The sequence below is a fragment of the Eubalaena glacialis genome, chromosome X (assembly GCF_028564815.1).
Source record: "Eubalaena glacialis isolate mEubGla1 chromosome X, mEubGla1.1.hap2.+ XY, whole genome shotgun sequence".
NCBI lineage: Eukaryota > Metazoa > Chordata > Mammalia > Artiodactyla > Balaenidae > Eubalaena > Eubalaena glacialis.
Genome location: NC_083736.1, coordinates 17,403,462 through 17,424,587, shown reverse-complemented (window position 1 = coordinate 17,424,587; position 21,126 = coordinate 17,403,462). Strand labels below are relative to the sequence as shown.

Genomic DNA, 21,126 nt, shown 5'->3' with positions numbered 1-21,126 from the left:
TACCTTGCTCGAGACTTTGCATTTTGGGGTTTTTTTGTTAGAGCAGCTTAGTCTGTACTCTGACTACATCTAATCATTCATTAACGAAGTAGTTAATGAATGTCTATTTGGTGCCAAGAACTCTGCTAACTTGTTAGAGACACAGAAACACATAAGGGAAACTTGCAGTTTTAAAATGGCAAAATAAAGCTGTTTTTGTCCTCTTCTCCTCTGGGAAATTACCACCCAAAACAACAAGGACAATAAGAAACGGAAACACGGTCTTTGAAATTAGAAGACTTCTGTTATTTGAACCACAATATATAAATATGAAAAGCAGATAAAAGAGTCATAACAAGATGAAGTTATAGGACCTAAGTGCTGGTGAGGAGTATATCATCAAGAAGCAAGCCTTATTTAGGGCCCCAAAGCCCCAGAAGAGCTCAAGAATGAGGTCACCAAGTATTGTGGAAAGTGGAGGTATGGCACAGGCTGAAAATAGAGATTGGTTGAATGTCGATATAAAAAGCCTTTACTCTAACCCCTCTCCTACCCCTAGAAGAGACAGAAAGTATTTTATAGAGAAAAATGAACCAGAGAGGCTCCATACATGGGGAACCCCAGGCATAGTAGGAAGTGGGGTGAGACACTGGGCTGGAAACAGGGAAATCAAGTGAAAGCCTACTCCTCAATGGTGATATGATCCCCTTCCCCTCCCCATTTCACCAACCAGGACCATATCCTCCAGACAGGAGAGTGGAGTCGTCTTTCCTGAAGAAACTGAATGATCCCTGACAAAAGACCTTCAGATACTGACATTTGGGAGATCTTCAATGTAAAGGCTGGCTACTTGGCCATTTAACCTACAAGAAAGCCTACCAGTTGACAAGCTCCAGAACATCTGGTCCACTTCGTAATGCCTCACTCTTAAAAATGAGTTAAAAGCCAAATATCACCAGACACTTGAGAAAGGATTCCAACATGAAAGAATAAGATCTTGGGGGAAACGGACAATGCAGGAAAAAGAAAAAATAAATTAATATCCTTTGAGTGCTAAGAGGTGAAATTGATTTCCTAAAACAAGAGTAGAATGCTATTTTTTAAATCTACTCTTATTTATTTATTTATTTTTGGCTGCATTGGGTCTTCGTTGCTGCGCGCGGGCTTTCTCTAATTGCGGCAAGCAGGGGCTACTCTTCGTTGCGGTGCGCGGGCTTCCCATTGCGGTGGCTTCTCTTGTTGCGGAGCACGGGCCCTAGGCGTGCAGTCTTCAGTAGTTGTGGCATGCGGGCTCAGTAGTTGTGGCTCACAGGCTTTAGAGCGCAGGCTCAGTAGTTGTGGTGCACGGGCTTAGTTGCTCTGCGGCATATGGGATCTTCCCGGACCAGGGCCCGAACCCGTATCCCCTGCATTGGCAGGCAGATTCTTAACCTCTGTGCCACCAGGGAAGCCCAGAATGCTATTTTTAAAAAAACAGAAAAAGAAGAAGCTCTTAGAAATTAAAAATGTGATAGTAATATTTTATATTTTAGTAGAATATTTAGAAGCTAAAATTGAGGAAACTTCCCCAAAAATAGAACAAGACAAATAGAAAGTAAGAGAGAAAAAGAAAGAGAAGCAATTTAACATTTACCTAATAGGAATTCCAGAAAGAGACAATGGGGAAATGGAGGGGAAGAAATTAGGAAAGAAATACCATAAGATACATGTTTTCCCCCCCACATCTTAATATCTCTGAAATCAGAATGTTTGTTATAATCGAAGGTGTGACACATTTTAATTGGCAGCACTTTCTCTTTCTTAATGGTACAGTGCTAATCGTGCTCTTAGATTAGGTAGAATACTAAAATACCAAAAAAAAAATTTTCTTCCCCCAACATGAGGACCATGAGTCTCCGGATTAAAACAGCCTACTGAAAGCCTATTAATAATAACCAAAAAAATAAAATAAAATAAAAAGAAGAGGAACCACCCTACTCAAGAAGGATTGTTATTATGAAATATCAAAACACCAGGGATAAAGAGGAGATCCTAAAAGTTTTGCTGTGGGCTGGATGTGTTCCCTCAAAATTTGTATGTTGAAGCCCAACCCCCAATGTGATGAAGTTTAAAAGTGGGGCCTTTGGGAGGTGGTTAGGTCAGAAGGGCAGAGCCCTCATAAATGGGATTAGTGCCCTTATAAAATGGACCCCAGAGAGCTCCCTCACCCCTTCTGCCCTGTGAAGACACAGCAAGAAGATGGCTATCTATGAACAAGTAAACAGATCCTCGCCAGACACCGAATCTGCTGGCAACTTGGACTTTTACTTCCCAGGCTATAGAATTGTGAGGAATAAATTTCTGTTTGTTATAAGCAACTCAGTCTATGGTATTCTGTTATAGCAGCCCAAACAGACTAAGACAAACTTTTAGAAATTTTTTTTATACCATATATAAAGGCCTGGGGGACTTCCCTGGTGGTGCAGTGGTTAAGAATCCGCCTGCCAATGCAGGGCACACAGGTTCGATCCCTGGTCCGGGAAGATACCACATGCCACGGAGCAACTAAGCCCGTGTGCCCCAACTACTGAGCCTGCGCTCTAGAGCCCGCGTGCCGCAACTACTGAGCCCTTGTGCCACAACTACTGAAGCCCGTGTGCCTAGAGCCCATGCTCCGCAACAAGAGAAGCCACCACAATGAGAAGCCCGCGCACCGCAACAAAGAGTAGCCCCCGCTCGCCGCAACTAGAGAGCCCAAGCACAGCAATGAAAACCCAACGCAGCCAAAAATAAAAAATAAAGAAATTTATAAAATAAAGGCCTGGGTATAAGAATAATATATGACATTTCAACATTGAAAGTTAAAAGTCAAGGAGCAGTGCCTTTGAAATGCTTAGTGAAAATGATTTTCAACGAGGGTATTTTCAGACATGTACCTATTCTTTGGAAGAAGAATACCTTCTTCTGCCAACAGTAGAAGGTTATTAACTAAAGGAAAGACATGAGATTCAGGAAACAAAAGACCCAACATTTACAAGCACAGTAAGAAAGTTCCTTCCCGTTATGATGAATAAAGGATGCTTCAGAAGACTAGTTCATTCAGTAGGCTTAGAGAGTACTCAGTCCAGATTGAAGCAGACAGATGATTCCAGGAGGGCTGTCTTCAGGGAAAAAAAAAGAAGTTATGAATTGTCCAGTAGGTTTGAGTATTGAAAATCCACTTGAGAGGCAGAGTGAGAAGAATTTGAGATAGGTACAAGGAAAAGAAAGCAAGTTTTAAAACAAAGCAACTATAAATTTAACAAAAATAGAAACATTGTACACAAGAAATGTAACTAGAGTATATTACTTCAAGCAGTGAACAGTGTTTACATAGTCATAATATTTGTAAAGACTCAATATAGATTTAACCGAAATGTGTGATATGAGTGTTAAGTCAACTATAATAGGATGTCTAAAGGTAATATCTGAAATTGTTGAGTCAGGAGAAAATAGTATAAGGTTATTAGCTATCATATAAATACCAGAGGGAACAATGAATAGAGCTGAAAGGGTATCGAGAACACTGGGTACTGCAACTTTTTTGTTATATAAGCCTTGCATCATTACTTGACCCTTTAATCTTCACTCAGACCTTCTTGACATATGGAGCTGACCCTGTGATTTCTCTTGAACATGTCTCCTGGTTTCTAGTTGTGGTAGAGCCATTTCGTTCTGTCTGGATTTTTCTCCCTTCTTCACACCTCATCTCTTCCTCTCTTCCCTTTGTTCTTTGCCCTCCCATCTGCCTCCTTCCTATATCCTAGATCTGCTTTTCTTTCATCTTCTAGAATTTAATGCTGTTTTCCTTTCTTCTGGCTTTCTGAAAGCTCAATCCTTTCTTGTCTTTATGCACCTGAAGTAAAATTTTTATTTCTTCCACTCATGAAGTATACAAAATTTATCTAATTAAATTGATCCATACCAGAATATAACAGGTAGTCATCACCTTCCACCATCTCCCTCCCCAGGGATGTTTGCGTGTTAATTCATATTTATGTATAATTAGTTGAATTTCTCACCAGTTAACTTGCTCCAGCCAGTGTATTTTGTTTTCTCCCTTCCCTGCTGGAGAGACTTGATTATTTTTATCCGTTATTTCGGTAGGGCTGGGAGAGAGACTGCCTTCATAGCAGAAGGTAGGGTGCTGTATAGCCCCTCAAGCCAGGATACCTTCCTGGACTCCAGAATTTTCTATCCTTTCTCAGCTGGCCAGAGGACTCCATGCTCTGATGATCCATGCAGAGGAAATAGGGAGTCTGGGCTGTTTAGGTCTCCATGATCATCCAAGATTCATTAAAGCAGTTTCTTGCTTAGTGGGGAAATAATTCTCTTAATGGTTCTTACAGTAGCAGGCAAAGGTTCTTCTGAGGCTTGAGAATTAAAGGACATAAATAAGTACCTAGCACAAAGGAAGAGCCCAGTAAGTGTTAATTTTCCTGTCCTCTTCCTCCCAGATGCTGATCTTACTCTCTCAGACTATTCACCTAGTTCCTCTTAGGAACTAGGGTGGTATCCAGTAATTTTCTGGCTGACAGTAGGCCTGGCCTCAGACAAAACTGTGAATTGACTTTCTCTTAATTTGGTCCTTTGACCCTTCTGTTCCCCTTATTGTTTATTTCTAATGACCATGCATACATTAATCACTCATAACATTAACTTTGTGAATATTATATTACTACAGTCCTAAACACTATGTTTATCAATGCAGTCTTTGTAGCTCTTGTATCAGAGTCACATCCAATTGTCAAGAATTGGAGAAAACTTGGGCAACTACTGAAGCCCACGCGCCTAGAGCCTGAGCTCCGCAACAAGAGAAGCCACCGCAATGAGAAGCCCGCGCACCGCAATGAAGAGTAGACCCTGCTCGCCGCAAACAAGAGAGGGCCGCACGCAGCAACAAAGACCCAATGCGGCCAAAAAATAAATAATTAATTAATTAATTTTAAAAAAAAGAATTGGAGAAAGCTTGTTAAAAGTAGTAGCGGTTTAAAAAGATAAAATGGAGATAGCTCATAGATGACCTTGGATGCCAAGTTAAAGAGCAGCACCCCTATAAAGGTCACAGGCAGGAGTACACCAGCAGTGCCCCATTCTTTTCAAATCTCCTGATGGGCCTTTAGCAGTAGTTTCTTCCAACTTCTACGCATGCCGTAGCTACTGTTCATATAGTAACCCTAAGGCAGCAGTGATTTGTATGACAGCCTTCACAATATCCAGGGAATTTCACCAGTTCCCTGTTGTCTGCTGGTTTCCTCCATTTCTTTGAAGGTTCCCTCAGGCTCCCTTAAAACTTGCGTTTGAACATCCAAAATGATACTCATAGCTGTGAGTCCAGCACACACTTGCATAACTCTTGCAGTCATCATGGGTTAAACACAAAATAAACTACAGAAAGAGAAGCCCTGGACTTCCCTGGTAGCGCACTGGTTAAGAATCCGCCTGCCAATGCAGGGGACATGGGTTCAATCCCTGGTCTGGGAAGATCCCACATGCCGCGGAGCAACTAAGCCCGTGCGCCACAACTACTGAGCCTGCGCTCTAGAGCCCACGTGCTGCAACTACTGAGCCCACGCACTGCAACTCCTGAAGCCCGCATGCTCTAGGGCCTGTGTGCCGCAACTACTGAGCCTGTGAGCTCCAACTACTGAGCCTGTGAGCTCCAACTACTGAAGCCCGCGCACCTAGAGGCTGTGCTCCACAACAAGAGAAGCCACCGCAACGAGAAGCCCGCTCACTGCAACGAAGAGTAGCCCCCGCTCGCCACAACTAGAGAACGCCCGTGTGCAGCAGCAAAGACCCAAGGCAGCCAAAAATCAATAAAATTAATAAATAAATTAAAAAAAGAAAAAGAGAAACCCTAGAGGAGTAGACAATAGACAGCGAAGAACCCACTCAAAACAGGAAAGTACAGTAGAGTGCTTGCTCATTGGCAGGGAACATTTGTGGAGTGATACATTAATGACACTTACTGACTAATTATGTAGAGTATTGTCTGTTTTTCTAACTCTCATTAGCTGAAAGTATATTTTAGCACTTAGAGCATGGGGAAGATATGCTCTAGTAGATTGAAGTATATACCACTTAGGAAAATATTTCCGAGATTAAATAGCATTATAATTAGCACTGCATGGTGGCATTAAATAGAGTATGTGTATAATAGGCAAAATTTCCAAGCATGTAAGTTTTCCTTTACTACATTTTTGGCCCTCTTTCAGGGCTATTTTTTATTTCTAGTGTCCCTTTTCTCCACCCCTAAGAGCTTTTAAAAAATAATATCCCCTTTTTAAAAAAAATCGTGGCTTGCCTAACTCATATGATCCCTCTGATCCAAATTTGCTTCTCCTCTGCTCTAGTCTACTTATCACAGTACCCATTTTTTCAATTTGACTGATCTAAACCATAATTGGAAAGAAAGAAAATTCATGTAAGTTCTCTTGAAGTATGAATAGTTTATTGAGTCAACCTGAAATACTGGTGTATTGAAAGTTGTAACTCCTGTACTTAAATGAGTCTCTTAATTTAACCATTTTAGACAAAAATGACTAAGTAAAAAGAACTCCAGGGCTTCCCTGGTGGCGCAGTGGTTAAGAATCCACCTGCCAGTGCAGGGGACACGGGTTCGAGCCCTGGGCCGGGAAGATCCCACATGCCGCGGAGCAACTAAGCCCGTGCGCCACCACTACTGAGCCTGCGCTCTAAAGCCCGCGAGCCACAACTATTGAAGCCCGCGCGCCTAGAGCCCGTGCTGCACAACAAGAGAAGCCACCGCAATGAGAAGCCCGCACACTGCAACAAAGAGTAGCCCCCGCTCGCTGCAACTAGAAAAAGCCTGCATGCAGCAACGAAGACCCAACGCAGCCAAAAATAAATAAATAAATAGAGAGAAAAGAAAATTATTAAAAAAAAAAAAAAAAGAACTCCAGGCTAAGCAGGAAAAAAAATGTGTGAATAGGGTGACCAGCAATACCACCTAGGGTGTATTGCTGCTTACTGCAAGATTCCAGCTGGGACATTGGTGGTGCTGCCCCCTCGCCCTCTCGTCATGCTCAGGGGAGATATTGTGAGTGGAATATAGTGTGCTTTCCATTGACACAGGGCCTTAGAAGCAACCCCTCTCAGCGCTCTAGGAAGCCACTACCATTTGGTTCAGGTTGATGATTATAAAACTTATTTCCCATCTCTGATTTAAAACCTTAGAACCATAGCACTTTATAACATTATCTACTGATGGATGTGTGCTACAGAATAATTCTCCTGTACTTAAATGGAAATCCTTAGATATTAAACCCTTTAGTGTCTGAAAAATTGATTCATACAAAAAAACTGTATCTGAAGGAATTGGTTAAGAACATGTTAATTTTAAGTTTTTATTATAGCAGTTTATTTTTCTCCAGCAGGGTTCAGCCATCATGGAGTCATGAAGATGGTTGATAATTGGGTTTGACCAAGGTTTGGGTTTCGCCAGACAAATATAACGTATGGTGTAGAAAAAGTGTTCAGAAACTCTGCTATGGACCCTCTATTGAGCTGTCTTCCTTCAGGGTCTTATCAAAAGGTTTAGCACCTCCTGGCTTCTGACCTAAGTCAGCCACTGGCCATACATATACATGCTCCTTCCCCAGATAGAATTGCCTGTCTATGCTCCCACCAATGTCACAGCCATTCCCACTTCCAAACTGTGGGAACTTGGGCAGCAGGTTCCTTAACTTCTTTCTAAGCCTTAGTTTCTTCATCTGTAGTGTGGATAATAGTATTTACTTATCTCATTGTGGTGAGAATTAACTGAAGTAATTTCATGTAAAGCATGGTTCTTAGCATATAGTAGTATCTTATATGATATTGTCAGAATTATACTTGAAAGGAAAATTTATTAATAAATGAGAATTCAAATAAAGGAACTAAGGATTCAGTGAAAGAAGCTAGAAAAAGAACTACAAAGTAAACCCATAAATAGCAAGAGAAAGGATTTAAATTTAAATTCCAAAATCTGAATTAGAAAACAGGAAAAATAAAAAAAGCAAATGCACAACATTAGGAAAGCAAAACAGTATATAACCACAGATAGGAAGGGGATTAAAATATCATAATAACTGAAATATTTACAGATGAAATGATATAATGTCTAGGATTTGCTTCAAAATAATTATGAGAGTGGGGGGAAGTGAGTATATGAAGCAAGATTGGCCATGAGTTGATAATTGTTATAGTTGAGTGGTGGGTTCATGAGGGTTTGTTATACTATTCAGTCTACTTTTAGATACGCTAGAAATCTTCCTTAAATTTGATTTAAAAAACATAATAGTATACTAAATATATCTCTATACTGATATGTAAGTCTTGCTGAAATATGTGGTTTTCTAAGAAAATCTAAACGATATCATTTAGGAAGGAATAGAAAAACTATGACTTTACCAATAGCAAGGGAGAAATTTAAGTTATTAAAGAACACGTACCGCCATACACATCCCCCCGTCCCCCACCACTACAGTGCCAGGCCCCAGGCCCCAGGCCCCAGTAGGAGAAATCTTGGAAACTTTCAAGAAATAGATTATCCTAAAGCATAGGAAAAAATTGTATCGCCTTCTAGTCCGTTTTATAAAGTTAGCATAGCCCTGAAAATGAAAGTTAACACAGAAAAGGAAACTGTGCCACTTTATGAATACAGATACAAAAATCCTTTTAAAAATTTACAAATCAAATACAGACATATTAAAACAATGGAATTTTCCTACGAATACAAGCATATTAGGACATCTATTGATCTATCAAATCAGTAGGTCAAAGGAGAGAAACTAAGTTTATATTAATAGATAATAAAAAGACATTTTATAATATTGAATATTCATTCTTCTTTTAGTGAAGAGGAAATTGTCTGATATTAATGATTAAAATATGTCTAAAACCAAATATTGATATCATATTTGAATGATTTACTGAATATATTCCCAAGTCAGGATCAAGGTAGCATTTATTAGTGTTTGCTTTGTGTTCCATAGACTATGAGAAATTTGAGTTTTATTCTGGGATGGGAAGCCATTGAAGAATGTGAGGTAGGGGTACGACCAAGCCTGATTTCTGTTTTAAAATTATTCTGGCTGCCGTGAAGAGAAAGGATTGCACAGGAAAAATTTGGAAGGAGGAAAACCAGTTAGATGGCACTAGATGATAATGGTTTGTACTGACAGTGTCAGAGAAAATAGAAATAGACAGATTTGAGATTTATTTCAGAGATAAAATCAGTAGAATTTATTGATGGATTAAATATGAAGGGAAGGAAGTTAGATTAGAAAGGAAAAAGCCCGAAAGGACTTACAGGTTTGGGAGATTGGTATTGATGCCGCTGCCTAAAATGAGGAAGGTTAGCTTCCCATTACACTTGAAATCAAATCCAAATCCAAACTTCTTGATAGTCTGTAAGGCCCTGCTTAATGTGGCCCGAACCTACTTCCCCATTTCCTTCTCTTTCCTTGGTGTTCACCACATTCTAGCCACCAAGGTCTTTCCTTTGTGCTTTGAATTCATTAAGCCGATTCCTAATCTCAGGGCTTTTGCATTTGCTGCTCATTCTGTTGGAGGACTCAAGACCATGAGTCAGCGAACTTTGTTTATAAAGGGCTGGGTAGTAAATATTTTAGGCTCTGTGGCAGCTACTCAAGTCAGCTGTAGCCATTATGTAGGGGAAAAACCAGCAGGAGCTCTTATGTAAATAGACATTGGCATGACCAGATTTAGCCCTTGACTGGCCCTGCGTGGCTGTAGTTTACCCCTGCCTGAGGTCTTGGTGTGGTTCTCTCATTATTTTTTAGGTTCTTCCCGGAGGACAACTTGGCAAATACGTTAGGATCAAGAAACTTTAAAATGCTGCATACTCTACCTCTAGAAATACAGTGCCACTTCCAGAAATTATTTCTAATAAATTGTGAATGTGCACAAAAGATGGGGACATCCCAGTGATATAGAAGATCAAATACCCAACAATAGGGGATTAATATAGTAGAATGCTCTGCAGTCATTAATAATGCATTGAGGATGATTTAATGATAGAAAGTAGGGATCAGCAAACTATACCTGAGACCTGCCCCATATTTTTGTAAATGAAGTTTTATTGGAACACAACCTCACCCATTCCTCTTCACGCTGCAGTGGCAGTGTTGACAGAGACCAATATGGCCTGCAAAGTCAAAAACATTTACTTTCTGGGCCTCTACAGAGAAAAAAGTGATAACATGTGTGCTATGGTCCATGTGTATATGTGTGTATATACAGAAAAAGACTAGAAAGCACCAACATAGTGGATTTTTTCCCTCTTTTGTTTTTCTCCTTTTTGTTTATCTTTATTATTTAAGTTTTCTATACTGGACATGCATAGTTTTTATAATAAAATTACTTTTCAAATAGTAAGGCAAATGATAAAACCAATAAGACAAAAATGAAAAACTAGCTGAAAATTTAATAAGAGAAATTTAAAGATAGTTAAAAGTTAGAGGCAGGAAAAAGGTTAGAGGCAGGAAAATATCAACAATAATATCTGGTTTCATGTGCACAACCACACAAGTGTCCATTTCAGATTTCAGTATATGATACTTAATTGGGCAGCCATTATTTGAGTTCCTCCTATGTGCTGTTTGCCTGTTCTGAAGCTTAATCTGATAGGGACAGTGGGTTGTGCTTAAATACTAATAAATGCCATAAGCAATGTCCCTTCTGTACTCGTACAAAATTGACAAAATATCCAAACATTTCTCATAGACACTGGGGTTTACTGCCAAAATATTTCTAAGCCTGACAAGACTCCTGGGATACCTCTGATACTTAGACATGGTATGGATATTTGAGCACACACAAAAGGAACACTGAGGCATTTTTCAGTGTTTCAACTGCTTATAATGAGATACGGGTTCGTTCTGGTTCGGAGATAGCTAACACCCAAGTAAAGCAGTTGCTCAGTGATATCTTGTATATAAGGGATTCTAATCATGTGAGCTAGTCTTTTAACTTTGTTTATGGTGCTTTTTGACGTAGAGGAGTTTTTGAATTTTATAATCAAATCTGTATCAGTGTTTTCCTTTATGGCTTGCATTTTCTAATCAGGTAGCCAAATATCCTAACATCTCCCTCAGATGTAAAGTGTCACATTCTTTTCTGTCACTCTGCTTATCTTTTATACAGCAGTACCATGCTGTTTTAATTAAGGTATCATTTCAACTGAGGGAGACTTAGTTCAGATTTTGGTATCTGAAATATTGCTTCATTTTTTAGGGGTAATATTAAAAAGCATAACTCACAGTAAAATGTGAATTGTTAACCTGAGCATCACTAGTCATTAAAGCCAATTTAGACTAATCCTTCAAATTCAAAAAAGGTTATTTGGTTGCTTCTGTTCTTAAGTATTACTTGAGTAAAATTGATGACTACTCTGTACAGAGACACTCCTGTTTTATTTTGTACCCCTTAATTGGTTCTATAGTAACCATGATGTTTGCCTCTTCTTGACAGTCTTTTTTTTGAATAAATTTATTTATTTGTTTGTTTGTTTATTTATTTATTTATTGGCTGCGTTGAGTTTTCGTAGCTGTGTGCAGGCTTTCTCTAGTTGCGCTGAGTGGGGGCTACTCTTCCTTGCGGTGTGCGGGCTTCTCATTGCGGTGGCTTCTCTTTTTGCGGAGCACGGGCTGTAGGCGCACGGGCTTCCGTAGTTGTGGCACGTCGGCTCAGCATTTGTGGCTCACAGGCTCTAGAGTGCAGGCTCAGTAGTTGTGGCGCACGGGCTTAGTTGCTCCACGGCATGTGGGATCTTCCCGGCCCAGGGCTCGAACCCGTGTCCCCTGCATTGGCAGGTGGATTCTTAACCACTGCGCCACCAGGGAAGTCCCAAGCAGGTTTTTTTTTTATTCTTCAGCTTGCATTAGGTCATTTATAGAACATTGCCACAAAAATTTGATCTAGCAGGAAGAGCCCTGGCCTTTCACATGGTACCTGTAGCACCTAATGGACCCTCTAATGTTTGCTCAGTACAGGACAGCAGCACTGAGCTCCCATGATAGATAGCTCCGTCATCAAATATGTGCCTGCCTTGATCATAGTTCTTCAAGCTTGGAGCAAGCTTGGTGATTTTTAGAGGCTCTTCAGGTTTTGAAAATTCAGTGATTTTATTAAATTCGTATAGGGTATGTAGATTAACATTTGAGGTTTTTATTGGTTCCACATAGATTGTGTACGTTAAATAAAGTATTTTCCCACAGCTCTCGATGCTTCTGTCCTTTGGTTTTGTTTAAATGCCGCTATCTCAGTGATCATGTTCTGAATATTGGCATACTTTCAAAAATATTTCCCAAAGCAAAAATACCTTAGAATAACTTCTGGAAGCTATTAGAGGATGAAATGGAGTAAGGGATTGTCTGGTGGCTTGACCCCTCCTTCTTTCCCAGGTTGACTTCTTCAGTAAATGTTCCTTTTGCTCACTAATAGCCCAGGGAGTGGACTTTTTTTTAATTTAGATTTTATCAGCTAGGAATGTGAGTTTTAACTGTGGGCCTTGACATCTTTAACCTGGTTGATAATTGATGTTTATAACCAATGTGAATTTAAATGTAATTCACTTTCATTGAAGACAGGAAGAATTTGTCCTTACATCACAATCAAAAAGCTTCTTGCATGTGGTCATTTTCTTCCCGTAGTTCGGAAACTCTTCCTCATTGACAGGGAACACCCATGACATGTCTATATATAACCTTAAAATAGTCTTGAAACTGCCCTTTGGAGTGTGTGTATAAACATTACGAAGGGTAAAATTTCACATGTGAATTGATGACTTGTTATTTTAATTGTGCTGACTAGTTTCAGTTGCTTTTAAAGTGTCGTATAGTTAAGAAATACCAGCATATCTCAGGATTCTGAAATAAAATAATGTTCGTTTCACGGGTTGTGAAAATTGTCTGGATTTCTGGGAACCAGGAGTACGAACATTTCAACAGGATTTTGCTATCAGCAAATCTGTTTTGGTTTCCTGTTCTGGCCTCTCTACCTATCAGCTACATTAGTGCCCTCGCCATTACGTTTCTCCTTTCTTTTACCACAGGAAAATTGTCATGCCTCTTTCTCTAGCATTTCAGGACCCGCCTGACAGGAAATTTTCTAATTGCCGGAACAGCTGGTAGGGGAAAACTTTGCAGGGGCTTGGCCTTCCCTTTCTAACTTAAGTTTTACCGTTAGAAATTCTTTATCACCATCATGGTTTCATAGCCATGTTTAAATTTCTGTCTTTTCGTGTTCGCTCTATACAGGTAAGCTTTGTTCAACTTCTTTAAAGACTAAAATGTTTCGGTTAGAGCTAAGTATAATTATACTAATTAAACAATTATTTCACTTTATATGTTCTTTTAAGAAGCTTTTCAAAATTCAAAACCAGTTCTTATAGAACATTTAAAGAATAATATTTCTATTTACTAAAAGTAAGCCAGCTATTTATATTATATATTTCAACTCTGTATTTTGTAAACTTATTTTACACTGCCTTTTTAGTGCTAAAGTAATTTTTAATCTTGTTAGTGTTTGTAATTTTGTATAATAAAACAGATGACTGTAACTCTCAGTATTGAACTAGGCGTGAACAAAATTGTGAACTTACTAATATTTAGGAGATTACTATGTAATAATAATGTAAGCAACATTTTGATGAGTAGGAGAATGTGTTATTTTAAACAGTCAAGAACTTAAAAACTGATTTTTGTTGAAATTGGTTCTTTTAAAAATTTGAAGTTTTTAATCAATTATATTTAGCTTTAAGCAAGTAATTTTATCTTACAGTAGGCACAGTTTTCAAAGCGTAACTTTGTTAAAATGTGCTTAGTGAATGATAATTTGCATTGTATTTAATCTAAAATCCTGCCAAAATCAACTTGATATTTTGCCATGAGAATTGTGCTATCCTGTTGCTCTTTAAAGAGAATTAAATTTGTTGATCGGGATTCCCAATAGGGAGAAAACTCAGTGCTCTTTCCAGCAGTTATTGAAAATATTAGTATGGAGAACCAGCTAAGCTGTTTTCTCAAACATAGATTCAAGAAGCTGGCCTAGAATACTCTCTTAAAGAATTTGGCTAAATGAAAAATTCTGAACGTATTATTCATTAGCAAATCAAGTAAATTGGATTTGGTCAAATTGTAATCTAGAATAAATTAAAATGTGGTTTCTCACCACAGCTTGAATAACAAGACTAATTATGTGTCACAGCCAAATAATTTTTATGTATCTTGATCATCAGAAAAAATTAACATATCTTTTTAAAATTAAAAGTATATTATTGAACTATATCTATATAGAAAGCGATGCTTTATTTACTTTACTTTTGGATTATATTTAAGAGGTAAATAAAATCTTATAATTTCATTTGTCAGGTCTTTTTTTTTTTATGATAGGCCAAAAAATGGTTACATATCCATGAGTAGAAAATACTTATTTATTGGCTTTTACTAAGGAATATTTAAATATTTTATTTCGAGCTTCAACAATATTTTCTGACATTAAAAACAATTTAAAACATACAAATGCCTTAAGAACACACTTCCTGACTCAAGGGAGGGGAGGAAAAAGGAAATTATGTATACAAGGCAGGGCATAATGCCAAATGTTGAATCATTCTTTAAAATCAATTAATGTCACCCAGTTTGTTTTCTTGATATTTGCATGTTACAGTATTAGGTTTTATATAACTCTGGTAAGCAGTGTCTGTTTCAGTTCCTTTTCTTTAATCCTTTTTAAAAACATTTTAAGAATAAAATTTTATTTTTTCCCTTTCAACTTGAAAAGGAAACATTGAGTTAATTTGTTCCCAGTAAGGGGTGAACCTCAAAGACCATTTAAGATGGAACCTATCGACCTTTTGTTGGTCCTGGGAAACAAATGAGGTGGCTTTCTCTGTGACTGGAGGAACAACGAAAGATCCACCTGTCCATGAATTTTCTTCTGCCATTTTTCTGTGATGTCTAAAATGATACTCTTTACAAATTCCTAAAATTATAGTTGTTTTTTTGTTTTTTTGTTTTTTAATTTTTGGCTGTGTTGGGTCTTCGTTGCTGCACGCGGGCTTTCTGTAGTTGCAGCGAGCGGGGCCTACTCTTCGTTGTGGTGTACGGGCTTCTCATTGCGGTGGCTTCTTTTGTTGCAGAGCATGGGCTCTAGGTGCGCGGGCTTCAGTAGTTGTGGCACGTGGGCTCAGTAGTTGTGGCTCGCGGGCTCTAGAGCGCAGGCTCAGTAGTTGTGGTGCATGGGCTTAGTTGCTCCGCGGCATGTGGGATCTTCCTGGACCAGGGATCGAACCCGTGTCCCCTGCATTGGCAGGCGGATTCTTAATCACTGCACCACCAGGGAAGTCCCATAGATTTTTTTTTGACTGAAGTGACTTTGTTTTATCTATCAGGGTCATATCTCAACAAGTATTTACCCAATAGTACATCTTTGAAACCCTAGGTAAATTCCTAGAGAGCAGATACTCTTCTGTATCGTAGTTTTGCTAATACCTAGTGCAGTACCTGGCCCATAATCTGAATTGCCTTCTAACAAAAAGGAAAGAGCCTAAGAGAATATGTCATAGATCAGAAACACTTCCATCAGGACCAGGCAGTCAGGAAGAAGCAAAAGTACAAGAGCCATATTATTATTATTATTATTAGGTCTCTTCCCAAAACAGCAAAGATTTTGGTCTGTTTCATTTACTGTATATCTCAGACAGCTAGAAGAGTGCCTGGCATGTATTAGGTGTTCAATAAATAAATGTTTAAATGGATGAACGAATGAATTCCCATTCATAGCTTGAGAGTATTGAACACCTCTGAGTTTGGCAACTGTGAGTACCAAATGTCTGAAAGTGCTGGGAGTGTAGATGACGGATACAGGGTTGTGATGTAGACCAGCTGGCAGCCTCACAATTTTGCCTACAGGTAGACCCTTATCTAGCAAATAAACGTAGACTTTGTAAAAATAAAAATATGGAATTTTTTATAACTTTTTAAAATACACAAAGTTAAGTTTTTGTGGTAATGACTGGGCAGGTATCCATGTATCAGTTAAAGCACAGTTGTGCCAGAAAATGTAAAAATGTGAGCCTCACAGAGTAATTATAATGGATATAACTTACATCTCTGCTCTACTTCATTGATAAAATTCTTTTTCCATAAAATTACAGTTGCTTCACTGTGTACTTACAGGCAAAAACACAACTTTACAAACTATCAAACTGTAATTCTGTGTTGTAATGTGACAGGTTTATTTCAGTAACAGGTGATTTAGTGACCTAAGGTAGGTTTGTCACATGCAAATATTAATCTGTCCTTGGTTATCAATGTCTTCAGAAATTCGATATCCCTCTCTGCATCCATCTCATTGGATTCCAGGTATGAGCTAGAAGAGCACATTGTTGCTTTCCTATCTGTTGTCCAAGATTGCCCAAGCATTAGTATTATGTCCTAATTGAACCTCAGATTCATTTCTAAAATATTCATGGTCCCATAACTTGGAAAGACTGGTGACATAAAGCACAATTTGGGGATCAAGATACCAACCAAGGATATTGTGCCTATTATGCTACTGTGACTTCACATATACATAAAAGTAGATAGAAAATGGTTTGCTGATATGATTAGTAAAAATTTCAACTGGGAAGGAGCAGAAAAATGTGTTGGGGATAGTTTTTGCAAGTTTTTGCAACTTGGGCCATAGGCATTGATCTTTTCTCTCCACCTCCGAGAACATTTTTTGTATCCTCTGCATCCCAATTTAGAAAAAAGATTTTTAAAAGTCTAGTTACTATCCTCAAGGAGGTTTGGAATGATTGCCTCCATTTTGGGGAGGAAGAGGTAGGGAGTGGAGGAAGGTGCTATTTAAAAAAAGAAAGAAATATTGAGAAAAGAAGCACTTGAAGATTTATTTTAAAATAAGATTTGCCAGGATAAAAAATTCAGTATGGGGGTGGGAAAATAAAGTCAAGGACGTCTCTCAGAAAAGAGACAGAAAATAGGAGAAAAAAAGATGAAAATTAAATTCCAGACATACAATATCCAGCTAATAGAGGTGTTGCAAAAAGAGAAACCCTGAAGAGTGGCTGGAAGGAAATTATCAAAGAAATGTCAGAATTCCCCCAGAGGTAAAGAATTCACGTCTTTAGATTATAAAGGTTCACCAAGCATCTAGCATTCTGAAGGAAAGGAGACCATATTTATCTCACTTAGTGTGGAATTTAAGAAATACAAGGACAGAAAATTCTTAAAGCTTCCAGAAAGAAAAACCAGGTCACTACCAAAAAGTGTATATCAGGCTAGCATCATCCAGCTCATCAGCAGTGCTGACTGCTAGAAGACAGTGGACGAATGGCGCCAACATTCTTGAGCAAGATTATTTTTATTCTAGAATTTGGTAGCAAGCCAAATTATACAAATGTGAAGACAAAATAGAGACATTTTCAGATGTGCAAGATCCAGAAAGTTTTCTTCCACATCACCTTTCTTAGGAAGTTACAAGGGAGTAGTCTAAGAAAGAGAGAGACATGGGAAACTGAAAATAGTGGATTCAACCAGGAAAGCACTGAAGATATATCCCGAGATAATATCTACGCAGCAAGGCCTAGAGAACAACCCATCCTGATGGGAGGGTAAGAGAGAGCTCTCAGAAGAATGGAAAGTATGGTAAAAATCTAAGATTTAAAGTCCCCTTGGATTGTCCCAGAAGTCACTGTTAGGGGCCCATATGAAAGGAAATTTAATATACTTCCTAGCCTGCGTTTGAGCAATATATTGTCATGAAAATGCTGCTGCTTATATAGGCCTTCAGCTTTTAGAATCAAGCTGTAGGGAGAGCATGAAGGATTTGGTTGTGGTTACAGGCGAGAATGTTAATTTTCTTAATAACCTTAAATATTAATAAAAATAAGCTATTAGCAGGTGGGGGGGAGTTTGAGGGAAAGAATGGGCACTATTACCCTCCTTTTACAAAGTGAAGAGTTAGGATTCTGTCTAAAACTTATAGAAAAAACAAGAGGTTTCTGTGAAATTAATATAATTATCAAACAGTGGGGAGGAAGGTGATGGATGGAAGGGGCATAATATAAGTAAGTCCCTCATCTTTCTTATTTTTAAATCAATGGGTATTGTCTTAAAGTTAATAAACTAAGAAATGATCAAAGTAAGTGCAGAAAGAATTAAATTTTTTTTAAAGCTTAGGTATGGGGGTGAGAAGAGACTTGCTTTTCACCATAAGCTATTCTACCACTATTTGATTTGTTACCCATGTGCATGTATTACTTTGATTTTAAAAACAAAAAATTTAGGGAACAGGAAATAACCCAAGTTGACAGAAGGCTACGTGTAAGGGAATGTTGGGAAATAATACCAGAAAAGCAGGTTAAGACCATATTGTAGAAGGCCTCCAATGCCAAGGTAAAGCAGTGCATTTAATTTGGAAAAACTTGGAGGAGTTTTTGAGCAGTCTGGTCATGTAACTGGAGCTGTCTACTTTCAGAAAATGAATTTGTCAGGAGGATGGATTGGAGTGGCAGTGGCAGAAAGGGGCATTAGGAGTGACCAAGCTAGTTTCAGTTTCCTACAGGAAAGGTAATGAAGGATTACAGCAGGACGATGTTACTGGAAATAGAATGAAAGGTATTCCCAGCACCATGCTTGATACATAATAGGTGCTTAAGTGTGTTTATTGAATGAAGGGATCAAAGGGAGACTCTACATTTTTTAGTAATTTTTTGACATGAAAGGAAGGATAGTCATCAAAGATGAAATCTTTCTTGAATAGTAACTGCTGTTTATTTTGAGATCCATGGCCTGATTGTAGCTCACACTGTGAGAGTAAGGCTTGATGCTGTATGCCTGTGACAAAACGCAGAACGGTTATAATTCAGTAGTCCTTCCTTGCCTGTGTTGCATCTTTATTTGTGACAGACAATTGTAGTAGGTATTTGCTATGAAATGTAAGATGAAATAATGTTGCAGCCTAATAAATTACATCCCACTTAACCCAAGAAAGAAAAGTGGTAAAATATATAGAACATTACAGGGTATAGTTCTTCACAGCGTCATGATATAAGGGCATAAATAGCCATTAGATTTCAGTTAGGCTCTTGAACAGTTCGTTTTTCCCACAGGAGGCACACTGGCACATGCTGGAATCCAACCCATGAACTTAGCCTCATGAGTTCAAGTCTGTTATCCATTAGTCTTCAAAGTTTGATGAGACAACACTTTAGGGTACAGAAAAGAAAGAGGAGAACTTCTTTATAGTTTCATTTCCATGTATAATGTATATAATTTAGTAATACAAAAAGTATATAATTTATAAGTATATATATAATTTAGTAATACAAAAAGTATATATAAGCCAATAAGTATACAAATATTGGGTATATGCTATTTTTTTTTTATTAATAATGGTGTACTACCAAAAGTTCAGAGACCACTTCACTAATCAGTTTAGCTAACTGACCTAAGAGATACAGACCAGTTACAAAGACCAGGGGAATAAGTCTGTATGTTCCTGTCATTGATCTTGGATGGGGAACCACCAAGAGCCTCTGACAGTCTCAATGTGGTGTAATGCTAAGATCCTTGTTTTAGAAGTTGTTAGAAGTCAGAAAACCTGGAATTGGGCCCTAAGTCTGCCAGTTACTAGCTTGTGATCTTTACTTGATCTCTTTAAACTTCAGACTGTAGAATATTCAGACCATTTTACCTTTAAAATTTCTAATGGTGAATGAGGGAGTCTGTAGAGAGTTCTAAAATGTTTTTGCTTGCTTTGGGGTATACTCTGTGTTATCATCAGCCCTCTCTAATACTGATATGTAGTCAAAGATTTGCATGAAGCATTAATAGAAAAGGTGAAAAAACACCTAACCCGGGCTTGATACATGTTAGGTGTTTAATAAATATTTGCTGGATTTTAATCTAAATCTTTCTTACTTAGTAATCAATCCCACATATACATTGTTCTTTGAAAGTTTTTTATTTTATTTTTTTAAAGAATTTGGTAATTTGCTTCCTTTCTTTCCTAATGCGCCTAGGAACAGCTATCACTCTCAAGCCCTTGTACACATTGGTCTCATTTGGAGAGAAGGGGTGCCCAGGAAGGAGTCAGCTAATGTTTGATTCTACCCTAATGCCTATTGCACAGGATCGTTGTGAGAATTAAATGAGATAATACATATGGAATTACAAAATAAAAGACTAAACCATATTAGGGGATTGTTTTATTATTGTTGCCAAAGTTCCAAGAAAGTCCAAAATGATTAAGCTGCCTTAGTAGTAGAACATTCTACAAACTACAGCTTCTGTCTTACAGAGTAAATTGGTGGGCCTGGATTTCTTTTTTGTCCTCTTATAGGAGCTTTTTTTCCTTTTACTACTCATTTTCAAAAGCTACCACATTAGGATATCCTTGGTATATCTTTTTGAGAAATCTTTGTAATTCCTTATATTGCCAGCCTTCTGTGAGTGTCTCAGAGAATGTTGAGTTCAGCATTTATATGGAATACAATGGTAATAAAAATAATGAATTATTTATGTTTGTATAACACATTTAGATTCTACTAATAGTACGTACGCACTAGAAAAAACATTATAGGCAAAAAAAAAGAGAAGATAGTCTTTGACAGGCTTATGTTTCTTGTTTTGCTGGGTTTTGTTTTATTGTTGTAGTTTTGGGCTGATAAAGTACATGTCTTGATTATTGAATAAATAAGGTGTACTTAATCTGCTGATCTCAGGGTAATTAAGTAATTGAAATTCTATGTATACTTACATGTATTTTCAACCTTTCTCTTCTGACACCTTCTCTCAGGTATAGTAAAGTATCCACCTTCTTTAAGTATCCTTTCTCTTAACTCTAAGACCTTCTACTGTTCCATCATGCTGAACATTTTTTTTCTGTCTAATCCTCCATCCAAATGTTAAATCTTTTTTGATTTTGTGTTTTAGAGTTATTCCTTTCTCCCATCTCAGATCTCAGGTAGTCCTAGAAACAGAAAATAACTTAGGTATTTCAAACACAGTAAACTTCAGCAGGCTAATTCAAACGGCCTTGCTGAGGGTAGAAATCTCCACGTTGACCCTGGGATATTTTTCAACCCCTCTC

General features: G+C 38.0%; 1 protein-coding gene across 3 annotated transcripts in view; it reads left to right on the top strand.

Annotated features, from left to right (window-relative positions):
• The window catches only part of RPS6KA3 (ribosomal protein S6 kinase A3), a 107,976-nt gene that overhangs the window by 32,773 nt on the left and 54,077 nt on the right, over positions 1-21,126 (top strand). The window contains exon 1 of one of the 3 annotated variants that reach the window (XM_061179417.1): positions 13,132-13,283. The exons of the other annotated variants lie outside the window; for them this stretch is intronic. Within the exon in view, the coding sequence (XP_061035400.1) occupies positions 13,245-13,283 (39 nt within the window). The 5' untranslated portion in view covers positions 13,132-13,244. Of the gene's footprint in view, positions 1-13,131; positions 13,284-21,126 lie in introns of those variants that run through there. 3 annotated transcript variants of the gene reach the window in all.